At 34.4% G+C, this 14,874-nt stretch overlaps 2 protein-coding genes across 2 annotated transcripts in view; one reads left to right on the top strand and one right to left on the bottom strand.

Annotated features, from left to right (window-relative positions):
• The window catches only part of GPR137C (G protein-coupled receptor 137C), a 55,691-nt gene extending 42,414 nt beyond the window's left edge, over window positions 1–13,277 (top strand). Inside the window, exons 4-7 of the mRNA XM_008566943.1 lie at window positions 7,394–7,543; window positions 8,740–8,865; window positions 9,039–9,157; window positions 10,511–13,277. Of these exons, the coding sequence (XP_008565165.1) occupies window positions 7,394–7,543; window positions 8,740–8,865; window positions 9,039–9,157; window positions 10,511–10,688 (573 nt within the window). The 3' untranslated portion in view covers window positions 10,689–13,277. The remainder of the gene's footprint in view (window positions 1–7,393; window positions 7,544–8,739; window positions 8,866–9,038; window positions 9,158–10,510) is intronic.
• ERO1L (ERO1-like (S. cerevisiae)) overlaps window positions 11,024–14,874 on the bottom strand; it is a 55,362-nt gene continuing 51,511 nt past the window's right edge. Inside the window, exons 17-18 of the mRNA XM_008566946.1 lie at window positions 12,137–12,200; window positions 11,024–11,119 (exon numbers count right to left, since the gene is read on the bottom strand). Coding sequence (XP_008565168.1) covers window positions 11,024–11,119; window positions 12,137–12,200 — 160 coding nt within the window. The remainder of the gene's footprint in view (window positions 11,120–12,136; window positions 12,201–14,874) is intronic.

The raw sequence follows: 14,874 nt of genomic DNA, 5'->3' as shown, positions 1-14,874 counted from the left end.
AAGACAAAAAAAAAAAAAAAAAAAAAAAAAAACCCAAATTATTTTTTGGCTCCAAAATTCCTTTTTAGGGCCGGCCCATGGCTCACTCGGTAGAGTGCGGTGCTGATAACACCAAGGCCCCAGGTTCGGATCCCATATAGGGATGGCCGGTTCGCTCACTGGCTGAGCGTGGTGCTGACAACACCAAGTCAAGGGTTAAGATCCCCTTACCGGTCATCTTTTAAAAAATAAAAAAAATGCATGTTGAATATAAAGACAGATATAGTTTGAAAATAGATGGAAACTAATTTATCATGCATTCAGTAAGCATAGAAGTCTACATTAATATCAAATAAAAATAGACTTGAAGACAAAGAGTATTACCAGATATAAAAAGGTACATTCCATCAGGAAGTAATATTACCAAATATAAGCAGGGAAATTGCATTAGAAAGATATAATAATCATAAATGTATGCATGAAGCCAAAATAGTAAGAAATAAAAAGTGCAAACCCACAATCATAGTTGGAGATTTTAATATCTCATCCTCAGCAATTAATAAAACAAAAAATCAGTAGACATAGAAAATCTGAACAACACTATCAATGCCCTTGAGCTAACTGATGCCCAATAACTGGAGGATACACATTCCTTTCAACTGAGCGTGGAAATGGTCATCAAAATAAACCATACAATGGACTATAAAACAGTTAACAATACATTCAAAAGGATTGGAATCAGAATGTTCTCTGGCCACAATGCAATTAAAATATTAATAACAATGTGATATATAGTACACATATATACATATGTACATGTACATCAATATGTACATATATATTATAATGTGTCACTTAGGAATACATTCTGAGAAGTGCATCTTTAGGCAATTTCATTGTAGCACAAACATCACAGAATGTACTTACACAAACAGATGGTATAGCCTTCCACACACCTAGGCTATATGATATAGTCACTATAATCTTATGAGGCCATCCTTGTAAATGTGGTCTGAAACGTTATGTGGCACATGACTATATATTTGGAAATGATTCGGCACAATTCTAAGTAAACCATAGATAAAAGAAATCACAAGGGAAATTAGAACATATTTCAAACTAAGATATAACAAAATATAATGTATCAAAATTTGTGGGATACAGCTAAAATAGTACTTAAAAGGGAAAATATAGTTTTAATACTTATATAACCCACAAATATGTACAATTTAAAAAATACAAAAATACTATTTTAGAAAAGAAAGATATAAAATTAGTGACCTAAGTTTTCACCTTAAAAACCAGTGAGCCCAAAGTAAGTAGAAGAACTGAAATAATAATGATAAGAATAAAAATCAATGAAACAGAAAACAAACAATATGGAAATTAAGGCCAAAAGTTGATGCTTTGAGTATATCAAAGTTGATCGGCCCACAAAAAAAAAAATACAGATTTCCAATGCCATATATGAAAGAGGGGATATCACTCTAGATCTTATAGACAGTAAAAGAAAAATAAGAGAATACTATAAACAACTCTTTGCCAGTAAATATGACAACTTAGGTGAAAAAGAAAAATTCTTTTAAAAATACAACTTAACAAAATTGACAGAAAATGAAATATAAAATCCGAGGAGAAATATAAAATTCTATCAAATATTTATAGAAGAAATAACACCAATATTAAACTGTTTTAGAAAACAGAGGGAAGGAACACTTTTTAACAGATTTTCTGAAGCCAGCATTACCTTGATACCATAACCTGACAAAGATATTACAAAATAAATAGAAATTAAGACCGGTATCCCTTACAGTTACAGACACAAAATCAATCAACATACTCATACAGAAGGGATAATACATCACGACCAAGAGGGGTTTATCCCAGGAATGCAGCATTAGTTTAACATTTGAAAATCAGTTGGTGTAATTCACCACATTAAGAGAACAAAGGAGAAAAACCACAGATTCATTTCAATAAATGTAGAAAAAGCATTTGACAAAATTTAGTACCTTTCACAATTAAAAACTGTCTGCCATACAGGCCAAATGAAAAAATAAAAATAAAAATAAATCTCAGCTAATAAAGAATAGAAGGAAAGTTGCTCAATGTGATAAAAGGCATATAAAAAACCTATAATCAATATCATACTTAAATATTGAATGTCCTGCCCTTAAGACTGGGAATAAAGAAAGAATGTTGACTGTTATCTTTGCTATTCAGTATTCCAATAAGGCAAGAAAAAAAAAATTGTAAAATTGGGAATTAAGATACAAAACTGTCCTTAATTGTAGATGGCAATTCTTTATGGAGAACATGTTAAGGACTAAACTATAAGAACTAATAAGTGAATTTAGCAAATTCTCAGTATACAAGGTCAAAATATGAAAATACATTGTATTTTTTGTACAAGGTATCTTCAAAAAGTTCATGGAAAGGTTTGTATTCTCTTTTAATTCTATTTTTCCATGAACTTTTTGAAGTACTCTCATACATACTAGCATGTATCAATTAGAAAATTAAATTCCAAAAACAATACCATTTACAATAGTATTGAAAAAAAGATATTTGGGAATAAATGTTCCAAAAAACAAGCAATACCTCTATACTGAAAACTACAAAATATTACTGAAACTAAAGAAGACCTAAATCAATGAAGAGATATACCATATTTATGGATTGGAAGATGCAGTTTTGTTAAGATGGCAATATTCCCCAAGTTGTTTTATAAATTCGATGTAATATCAATCATAATTTTACCAGGTGTTTTTAAAAAAATAGAAATTGAAAAGTTGACAGTCTCATAAAGTTGTGTACAATAAATATGTACAGCTTTTTGCATAGCCATCATACATGTAGCTAATGGCTATTGTATTGAACAGTGCAGAAAGTAACCCTGAAAAAGAAAGGAACTTACACTACATGACTTTGAAACTTAGGATAAAGCTACAATAATTAGGACACTGAGCTACTGCCATAAGAATAAACAGATCAATGGAACAGAATGAGCTCAGAAATCAAACTTATGTGGTCTTTTAATTTTTGACAAACGTACTCCAGCAATCCAATGGGGAAAGGAATTCTTTTTAACTAATTGCTGGAGCAACTGGATATTCATATGGATTAAAATGAACCTCCAACTCCATCTCATACAGAAAAAATAATTCAAAATGGATCATAGGCCTAAATGTAAATGAAAGAAGTCAAAAAGCTTCTAAAGAAAACGGGGGGAAATACCTTTAACATTTGAGTATAGGCAAAGATTTCTTAGTTCATAGAAATTAATAACCAGAAAGGAATAAGTTGATAAATTAGACTTCATTAAGACTTAAAATTTCTCATCAAAAGATAAGGCTAAGAAAATGCAAAGGAAGCCAGACTTCAAGAAAATATTTGCAGTACATATATCTGATGAGAAACTGGTTTCCAGCATATATAAAGATTTCCTACAACTCAATGATAAAAAAAGACAACCCAATTTAGAAGTGGTTAAAAGATTTGAATAGAGGGCCGGCCCGGTGGCGCACTCGGTAGAGTGCGGTGCTTGGGAGCGTGATGGCGCTCCCGCCGAGGGTTCGGATCTCACATACAGACCGGTTCCCGCTCACTGGCTGAGCGAGGTGTGGGAGCAACACCGAGGGTTGCGATCCCGTTGCCGGTCCCGGTCCGGACACGAAACAAGACAAAAAGGAAAAAAAAGAAAATATACAAATGGCCAATAGCACAATTTTATTAGTCATCAGGGAAATGTAAATTAAAACCAAAATGAGATATTACTACATATCCACCAGCATGACTAAAATTAAAAAGATTGACTGGCCAGCTACCAAAAAAAAAAAAGATTGACAACCCCAAATGAGGCCTAAGATTGGACATTTGAGGGGAGCAACTAGAACTCTCGTACTTGTTGGAAGTATAAAAGTGTACATTCAGTTTGGAAAAGCATCTGACAATTTCTCGTATAGCTGAACTTACACCTACCACATGACCCAGCAATTCCACTTTTAGGTATTTATCCAAAAGAAGTGAAAGCGTATATCCACAAAAATGTGTACAAGAATGTTCATAGAAGCTGTCCACCAACAGAAAAATGTATAAACAAACTGTCATGTAAACAAACTCATATAATCATACAGTAGAATTAGTGTGATTAACTATCCCAGTTTGCCTGGGACTGCGGAGTTTTCCACGACTTGGGGCTTTAAGTGTTAAAACCAGCAAACCAGGAATATTTGATCACCCTAATTATACCCTCAACAATAAAAAGAACTAACTACTGATAGATCCAACAACATAGATGAATCTCTAAAACATTATACTGAATGAATAAAACCTGCAGAGGGGCTTATATTTTATGATCCCAATTATATGAAGTTCTAGAGCAGGCAGAACTACCTTGTGGTAAAAACAGAAGCAGGGGAGTATTTGCATCTGGGGAGTTGGCTGATGGGCAAGGGGCATGAGGGAACTTTCTGGAGTGATGATATGATTCTATATTTTGGTAGTGATTTGGGTTACACAGGTGTATGCATTTATCAAAACTATGAATGGTAAGTTAAGGCTTCTGCACATCTGCATTCTAAGATTATCTGTAAACAAATATTGAACTATAGTTAATAATATGGACACTGAAGTGCTTAGGTGTGAGGCGTAACTCTTGTCAAGTGCGGGATTCTTGAAAAGCAGAATGTAGATGTCAGAGATGGGGGAAGGAGAATTGTTCCTTGAGGATTGTTCCTGAGTGGAACTATTTATTCTGAACCTATTCATTTTAGGAAGATTTTCTTCAGCTTTTTGATAACCCTTTCCATGTGTTGCTGAATCATTTTTCATTTCATAACCTGCATAATGCAGGGTGCATCTTATTTTGTTTACTAAATCGATGGGTTTCTTTCATTGTTTTATTTACATATTTGGCTACAGGTTGGTTTTTTTTTTATTATTTCGAGATTATTGATTCTTTGCTCTTCTCTCACAACCTTTTAGAAACATTTTTGTAGTATTTGCAAGCTTACACAGCGTCTCTCCATATTATAGCATGTTTCTTTCTAGCAGTTGTTTTATTTCTCAAAGCAGTGAATGTAAACTTTTGTGGTTATTGTAGAGGATGGTAATGAGTATAGCATTCTGTTCTCTTGTTCTTGTTCCCTTTTCTTTAATAATATAGAACATTTAAAATTGGGTCTGGATTGGTTTTATATTAACTTATTAACAACATTTTGTTTTTATTCACAAAAATAAAAATGCATATCGTAGAAAATTTTAGTCTTTTTTAAAAATTTAATCTTGTCAGGCTTTTATTTTCACACATATTTTTTGTTTTGGTAGTGGGTTAGCTCAGAGAAGGTACTCTGTTATTATCAACATCTTAACAAGGTATCTTTTATCCTTTAGTTCTTTCTTTTTAGGTACCTCTGAAATGTGTTGTTCTTATAAGGAAGTCAGTTACAATAATGGTTCTCAACCCTGCCAGACCCAGTACAATCTTCTAATAACAAACATTTTTAATAACAGGTTTCTATCCTGAAATTAATAGATTTTTACCTACCAACACACATAAAATTCAATGTAATTGTCCTAACTGTAATATAAAGGGGAAATAAGAGGAAAGTAATTGATATTTCAATATGTAGATTTTGGGGCATGATGTAATAGTCACATGTTTGTATCTAGGCAGAAACTGTGAATGGGGCAGCTACAAATGCAGAGTGGTACAGGTGTGTTGCACTGGTCACTTACATATAAGAGTAGTATTGCTGCCAGTGCCATGATTTTCTGAAATATTTGAACAACTTGATAAAATTCTGAACAAAACAAAGTACAAATTTCCCTCAATTTACACATTATATACATTTCTAAAAATTTTGGCATCTACTTAAATTATGCAAACATAAACTTTATATGTAAAATTGAGGGCCGGCCCGGTGGCGCATGTAGGCATCTACTTAAATTATGCAAACATAAACTTTATATGTAAAATTGAGGGCCGGCCCGGTGGCACACTGTAGCAGTGCGCCGCTTGGGAAGCGCGGCGGTGCTCCCGCCGAGGGTTCGGATCCCACATACAGACCGGCCGCTCACTGGCTGAGCGAGGAGCGGAGGCAACACCGAGGGTTGCAATCCCGTTGCTGGTCCCGGTCCGGTACGGGCGCGACACTGAGGGTTGCAATCCGTTGCCGGTCACGAAAAAGGACAAAAAAAAAAAAAAAACCTATATGTAAAATTGAGTTAGGTTGTGGCTCAGATAATTATAATCAGGTTTTTCATCTTTATGAATGTTCAGGAAGTTATGAAGGGTAGAGGACAATTCTCCTATGTAGAGGACTTGCCTATGAATTGCAGGTTATCCAGCTTTCCTGGACCTTGTGCACTAAATGAATAATTGTCCCTTAAACATTGTGACAACCAAAACACAAACTTTCAAAACACTATCTTGGGTGGGGTTTTTTTGCAGTGTATCTCTTTGGCAATGGTGTCACATCTCAGAATAATGTTTCTAATGCATAAGATAAAATACGCAGTATTACAAAGGAAACTGATTGTATTGAAATACTAATCCCAAGTTAAGAATCCTTGCAAGAGGTGATGCCTCTCCAATATACACATTCCAGTTGAGAACCATTAAGTTATGGACTTTCTATATTTTTTTTTCCTTTTTGTCTTTTTTCGTGTCCGGCAACGGATCGCAACCCTCAGTGTCACGCCCGTACCGGACCGGGACCGGCAACGGGATCGCAACCCTCAGTGCTGCGCCCGCCCCTCGCTCAGCCAGTGAGCGGGAACCGGTCTGTATGTGGGATCCGAACCCTCGGCGGGAGTGCCGCCGCGCTCCCAAGCAGCGCACTGTAGCAGTGCGCCACCGGGCCGGCCCTGGACTTTCTATATTTGGGGAATGATAAAGGCCATAGTCTTAAAATTGTCATCAACATAATGGCATCAGTAAAGAGCTAACATCAACTATCTAATAGAATCTAAAAGAATGAAGCACATAGCATAGGAACTACATTTCTATTCTAATTTTGTATCAGAAATTAAGTGTACCAAATGAAGTAATGCTTCTGTTTTCCATTCTTTTCTCATTATGACTAAACTACCTCTCTGTTTAACATCAATTAAAGTTTAGAACTTTTGCCAACTTGTTTATTCATATATTACTTAAGGGAGTAAGGTAACCTTGGCAGAACAAAATCTTCCTTTAGCTGCCATTTGGCAAGTTGGCAAAGAATTTTCACATATTAACACAAGCGATTCTTGCAATAAGAATTATAAAGCAAGATAATCAATAGTTTATTTCAACCGTTGCCCACTCAGTGTTTTCTAGGAGTTCATTGCAAGAGGTGACCATCTTGTGTATGGATGAATAGCTTGCCGTAACAAATGTTCAGAATATCATGATGATTTTTATTCCTTTTAGGGTATGTCTTTGTGCCAGACTGTCGTTGTTGGCTCCGTAGTCATTCTTCTGTACTCTTCCAGAGCTTGTTATAATTTGGTGGTGATCGCCATATCTCAGGATACATTAGAAAGCCCATTTAATTATGGCTGGGATAATCTTTCAGATAAGGTAAGTACCTATCACATATTGCCAACCTAACAAAGTGACAATTAAGTTAGCTTTAACTAGGAGAACATTTTAATGTTTGACTTACAAACACTTCTTGTGGAAACTCTACTATCAGTAATCATACTTTAAACTCTGTATTTAAAAATCCTCATATACATGTTGACACTCAAACTCTTTCTTCTGAGAGAACTTCTCCCAAAGGAGTTTTTTTACTTTTTGTAAATAATAATAGCGTCTTAAGCCAAGGATGATGTTTAAATATTACTAGATAAATTAATTGCCTGTCATTAGCCAGTGATATGGATATGTTTTTAATTTGTTAGGGTGAAATTAACTCTCCCCTACCCAAGAACTACATATAACCTTAATGTATGGTTTAGTTTTATGTTTAAATAATGACTTTCATAAAAATCTGACAGTATCACTCTTGATATTAGGAAAGCATTGATAGTTCCTTGGGTGTCCAGGTGTTTGCTACAGTAATTCTCCATACTCTAGCTATGCATATTTAACTTCCCAGCATTCTTCATCCCCTTCCTAAAAGTACATAGCTATATGTCATACCTTTATAGTAATTTAACTTTGTACTGAATTTAAGGTATCCTAGAATACCATTTTTCATTTACCTTTCTAAGGAGGAGGAATTTTCACATGTGCTTCCATGTGACAGAGTCTCTTCACTTTTTTTCCCCACTTCTCTCTCCCAATATATGGTAGAATAGAAACAAATTCAATATGTAGATTAGGCCCAAAAGCATATTTGAAGTAGCAGCTGAGATGAGTGACTTAACGTGTTACATTTCTCTACAGGTGTAACTCAGGGTAAGTGCTATAGCACTGTTATTTTGCCTTTGGAGCAGCTAGAACAGTAGTCTCTTTATAAGTAACTCTCTTCAGACTATAGGCACTAAAACTGAGATCACTCCATAGTATCCATATATTAAAATTATTTTCGTAAATTGATGCATTGAAAAAGTTAACAGCTTTTTATTCTACCTAACATCAAAGCATTTTTATGTCCCTTAAGTGATAAGTCTAGTTACATGAGAAACCACAAAATATAGAAAATTTTATAGTTTATGTGCTTATAGCTGATATATTTTAACTTACCCCACCTGAAACAAATTAATTGTGGAGGGTGATTGCTTATACATAAAACAGATGTAAAACTTGCTCTTGCCATACTCTATTTACAGGCCCATGTAGAAGATGTAAGTGGAGAAGAGTATATAGTATTTGGAATGGTCCTCTTTCTGTGGGAACATGTGCCAGCATGGTCAGTGGTACTGTTTTTCCGGGCACAGAGATTAAACCAGAATTTGGTATGATATCATAATATTCCCCAATGTTTGTTCTTATTTTTTTTTAATTATAGAACATTTATATTGATTTTCTATTTTTGGCAAAGTTTAAGACCAAAAGTCATTACAGATTCTAGCTTCCTTTCTTAGTTGAAAAGTAAACCCTTCATTGCTGTCTGATACTTCGTTCACAGGCACCTGCTGGCATGATAAATAGTCACAGTTATACTTCCAGAGCTTACTTTTTCGACAATCCAAGGCGATATGATAGTGATGATGACTTGCCAAGACTGGGAAGTTCAAGAGAAGGAAGGTAGATGTAACAAAAGTCACTTAGCCTGAATTAGTACTGAAATACACTGAAAAGAAAAAATCTAAACTTTAACCCAAATATGAAAAAGGTGATTTGGTGGTATATATCAATAAATAAGATCATGTAATATTGGAGCTTAAAGCAGTAGATGTTAAACCCATGGTGGGACCTGCACTATAAAGAACTACCATCTGACTCAAAGCCTATATATTACCTTTATTTGAGAAATGCCTTTGAGGGTAATTCATTTCACTTCAGGATCCCTTGTTGGTTCAGAGGTGGTGGGAGATGGGAGGGGGAAGGAATACTATTATAGTTGTTATGTGTCTGTTTTCAGATCTCTAGTGCTATTCAGAATCACAGAGGAACCCTAGATAAAACTCATGGGGAGCTTATGTACTGTAGGAAATCTTCCCATGCCCTCCTTGTTCCAAAACCATTGCAAGTCCTTAACTAGTAAACTATTATCCATGTATCAGGGCAAAGAGAAAATGTTAATGTACACCCATATAATGCTTTCAGCTTTATCACATATTTTCTGTAATCCTAACTTCATCTGGACAAGTTACTTCCTCAGGTTTTTAGGCCTGTTTTTCATCCGTAAAATAGGGTTGATGTAAAATAAGGATGAAGCTATCTCATAATATTGTTGTGATGATTAAATGAGTGTATGTGTATGTGTACATGTATACATATGTACATGTATTAGCCTACTGCTTAATAAGCACTTTATTATTATTGTTACCTGATAATCAAGTTCTACTAGTTCTGAGTGGCATTAATTCTTTTGTAATATAATGGGATATAAAATCAAGGATATTAGATAAAAGTCATTAAATTTTATAGAAAGTCATTGTGTTATTTGGCAAAAAATGTATTTCCATAAATTTGATACTAACTGTACATAAAATTCATTGAAAATGTTAAAAAAAAAAAAAACACCATAATGACAAGGTAATAATGCCCCTGCTTTATTTCTGATTTTAATAATTTCCATCTTCTGTTTTTTTCTTGGTCAGTCTAGATAAAGGTTTGCAAATTGTTGATCTTTTTAAAGAATCAAATTTTGGTTTTGTTGATTTTTTCTCTTGTTTCATTCCCTATTTCATATATTTCTTTTATAGTCTTTGTTATTTCCTACTTATATTTGCTTTTGGTTTAGTTTGCTCCTCTTTTTCTCCTTAGGTAGAAATTTACATTTGAGACTTTTTTTACTTTTAATATAGGTGTTTACAAGTATAAATTTTCCTCTAAGCACTGCAAAAAAAAAAAAAAGAAAATGTTAAAAATGCCAGTGTGATTTTTTATATCCTGATCACAGTTCTATGGCCTCTTTGCCTTTTTTTGTTGCAGTTTATCAAATTCACAAAGCTTGGGCTGGTATGGCACAATGGCTGGATGTGGCAGCAACAGTTATACAGTCACTCCCCACCTGAATGGACCTATGACAGACACTGCTCCTTTGCTATTTACTTGCAGTAATTTAGATATGAACAGTCACCATAGCTTATATGTAACACCACAAAACTGACAGCATTACCAAGTTGTGATTCTTGAATTGTTTTTCATGAATGTGTATATTCATTGTGTTTAAATTTCATCTACATAAACATTCCATTATCTGTTGCAACTGAAAACAAAATCTGGAAGTGTGGCTGTGTTTGGTGGAGAATACAGCTGTTACTTTTGACCTCTTCATAGTAAAATGTAAAGTTTGGAGTAGGAGAAAAGAGAGATTAGATCGTATGGCACTTGATGGCCTCCAGGCATCCTGACTTTGGAAGATCAAATGTATTTTTGCATATTTGCACTTTTATCTTTGTTCTGAAAGAATACACTGCAGTCCCCAAAGTCGTACTCCAGTGTTCACACTGGAATATCATATCGTACACCAAACTGGAAGGAAATTTTCCTATAAAAATCAAAGCCTGTATATTCATTGGCGTGCTCTATATGGAATTCCTACCCAATAAAAATTTTATAGTGTGAACAGTACACAGACTTAAAGCATAAAAATGTATCATTATTTTTTAAAATCTTCTAAAAATAAGTAATCATTAAAGACAGTTCTTTTAAGCATGTTTTTAAAATACCAACTAAAATTATTCAAAAAATCATTTTAAACAAATGATAGTAGTAATCTTTTACAGTGATGACCAGCAGTGTTCTTTGGAAAGGCATGGTAATTTCTTCAAAAGGAAGATATACCAATAAAAAATGTGTGAGTACTTTGAATAGAATTGGTCAAGTGATTATTTTGTATGATTAAGATATCTGTAGTAGTTTAAACATGATTCTTCAAGAAAGCAATAGTGACTTTTTCATAGAGAGATTTTGGTAGAAACTTCTTGAGACTAAAACAAGTTTACAGATACATTTAAGAATTATTCATGAAGCTAAAATGTGAATACATTTTTGAAAGCATTCAATTTATCTGAAAAAAGATATAGCTGATCTTACCTACTGAATCAGGATTGTCCTCAGGTAAATTAAATCATGATACATTATTGCAGTGAACTCAAGTGCAATACTTTTTAAAACATAATTCCTCCTTTAGTGTTCACAATTTTATATCTTGTACATGGGCAAATTAAATTGAATTCAAATTCCAGCATTAGACTTAATGAGCAAACCTACGTAAATGTACAAACTAGGTAAGTATAAAACCAGAGGGTAACAATATTGGAATACTTTTAGAATTACATTAAAACTGTCTTGAATGTCCTATCCCAAATCTAAAAGTATATACATGGTAGGCTAAGATAATAAAGAATTTTAAAATGCACTTTCTATCAGTGTCTATATGGAAATAATTAGATGCTGAATACCTCAAGATGCCAAGGAACAGGCAACATTGGGAAGTTATCAAAACATGCTTAAAAATGACTAATCTGTTTCTTCAGAACTGCAACTAATACGGCTGTCCTCTTCTGTCTTCTGCTTTGGTTAGAAAGTTGTTTTACTTCTATTCTTACTTACCGTATCTTTCAACTTTTTAATAACTGATGTAGTAAGTTCACAAAAGTGTAACAGTAAGTGAAACCTAAGGAAAAAATGAAATTGTTAATACTTTCAATCTTTTGGGAGACTGGTACACAGCCAAATAAATTCCTTCTTTTTATGATACAGAATGACTTTAAATTCAATTGGCATAGATTTATAACTGTCACTTTGGGTTTGTTTATAATAATTTCTTTCATTGTAACAAAATTATTTAAAAATTTATAGAACAGAAGTTAACATTGGTATTAACATGACAACATAGCAGTCCATTTTTATCATAACTTCAGTTATTAGACATCCTTCCAGAATGTCAACTATTTATTTTGCTAATAATATTAAATATCTGATTATCTAGAGCTATCTGAAAAGATCTGTGTTGTCTTTGTTAATCCTTGGAGTTCAGTGTGATAAATTTTTTCTTCTTTAAATAGTGTTCCTATTTGACCAGATAAGCGAAGATTACTTTTTTTAAAATTCAGATAAAATAACTTGGTTCTTTCAGCTGCATTCCAAATTTCAGATTTGTAAGTTTATTCTTATCACTGACTAAGGTAACTAAATTTTTGCATTTGTCTCCTTATATACATCTCACACAATACATCACCAAAGACAAAGAAAGATAAACTCTGGCCCAATTTTTGCTTAAAAATTCCAAAGCACTAGGAGCACTTTAAGTTTGGTCTCGAAAGAAGGAGTTGTTTATAAAATCAAAGGGCTACCGATTCCCTGTTCATCCTGCACTGAAGCACATGATGACAATTTCAAACCTTCCTTTACTTTGTTCTTTAATTAGAAAAGTGAATTTCATTCCTTAAGTATGTAATTCTACAGTGATTAGAAGTACTTGATTTTATCATTTCATTAGGGTGGTCATTAATTTTGAAACTCTTACAATTCATTGTTAGCTGGTTGTAGTTTTATGGAAGATGTAATTTATAGCTAACGTGGCTTTTTATGCATAACTGCCTTTTTTATTGTTTAACAGTGTTACCCAGCTATATAATCAGTCTCAAACTGGTTGTAAAAATATAGCTGTGGCCCATGAATGTATTTATTTGTTGTTTCACTAAATTGTAACAAAACACTACTATTAAAAATAAAAGTGTTTGTGCTTTTATTTGGAGGTCTGGTTTTCTTAATCTCTCAATGGACTACACTCAGTTTCTATCACATAAGGATAAGAACTCTAGTGCTAGCATGGAAAAGAGAAAAATATTGGGAGTTACAAATGACAGTTTGCATTTAGTAATCTCATAATGACTTGCATCTGGATGTCATATCACTTAGTGTCATACACCAGTTTGATATGAAGTGCCACACACTTTAAAATACCAAAACATTATTAGATAGTACCCATTTATTCAAACATTAAGTTAAGAAAAATGCTTATATGAAGTATCTCCCCACTTCCCCTTTGAATCTTTAACAGAAATCAATTTGTCTAGCCCATAATCCTGGGCAACTACTCTGATTATTCACAAAATTCCTCAATGATGCTGCCTTTTCCCTTTAAAGAAGGATTTTTTTCTTTGCTAGAATAGATCTCTTTCATGACTTGCCAAAAACCACACTAAATTTTGAATAATTTCAGCTTTACTGACCCCCTAGAGTCTACAAATCCTTGGGGATCTACTGACCTTTGCTGTAAAGTGAAGGCAGTGATGGTGTTTGAAGTGAAGGTATGACCTCTAATACAATAAACTTGTCATTTTAAAAGCAATTTAGTCAACAAACGTTTATTAAACATTCATATGCCAAAAACTAAGCTATAGAGATGCAAAAATGAATAAAGTTCCTCTTCCTGCCCTTAAGGAGCTCACATTCTAGTAAAGGAGACTTTAAAAAACAAAAACAATACAGTACAATAAGTGATACAATAGAGGTAGGCTGTGATTACAGTGGTGACACAAAAGAGGAAGTTAGATGACTCTCCTTGAATACAGCAAGGAAGATTTCACAGAAAACAGGCTTATGCTGGGCCTGCATAGGCTTTTTCCAGGCAGGAAATGATGGCTAGGGCACTTGATGTGAAGACTACAGCATGGGGCATTTGGAGAATTGTTAAGTCTGTTTTATCAGAACACTGGGTGGGAGAGATATATCAGAGGACCTTGTAGACCAGTCAGTGGAGTTTGGCTTTCTCCAGAAGGTTCATGAGGTCACTGATGGGTGTTAAGTAGGGAGTAACATTGTCAGGGCGCTTCTAGAAAGCCTACTCTGGTGACACTGTGGAGCAACAGAGAGGAGATAGGCTGTGCATAAGGTGACAGGTTAGTGTAGTACTTCAGATAACAGTGAAAATGGAAAGACAGTGCTGTATCACAGAGATGGAGGGAAAAGCAGTAGAACTTAGACACTAATTGATCGGGGGAAGGTGGAGAAAAGAAATGAGTCTAGAAAACTTAGAAGATGATTGTTCTGAACTGAACCAAAGTAAGGAACGCAGGCATAAGAGTAGGTTTGGGGGAGAATGATTGTTTTAAGACACACACAGGTGTTTGTGGGATAACCAAGTGAAATTTAGTGGGCAGATGGATTGAGAAGTTTGGGCTAAAGATAAGATTTAGTGGGCCGGCCCGGTGGCGCACTCGGTAGAGTGCGGCGCTTGGGAGTGTGGTGGCGCTCCCGCCGAGGGTTGGATCCCATATAGAGACCGGTCCGCTCACTGGTTGAGCGCGGTGCGGGCACGACACCAAGGGTTGCGATCCTATTGC

Source organism: Galeopterus variegatus, unplaced genomic scaffold (assembly GCF_000696425.1).
Source record: "Galeopterus variegatus unplaced genomic scaffold, G_variegatus-3.0.2 Scaffold279, whole genome shotgun sequence".
In the NCBI taxonomy this organism is placed as follows: Eukaryota; Metazoa; Chordata; class Mammalia; order Dermoptera; family Cynocephalidae; genus Galeopterus; species Galeopterus variegatus.
This window is presented reverse-complemented; position numbering and strand designations above follow the sequence as displayed.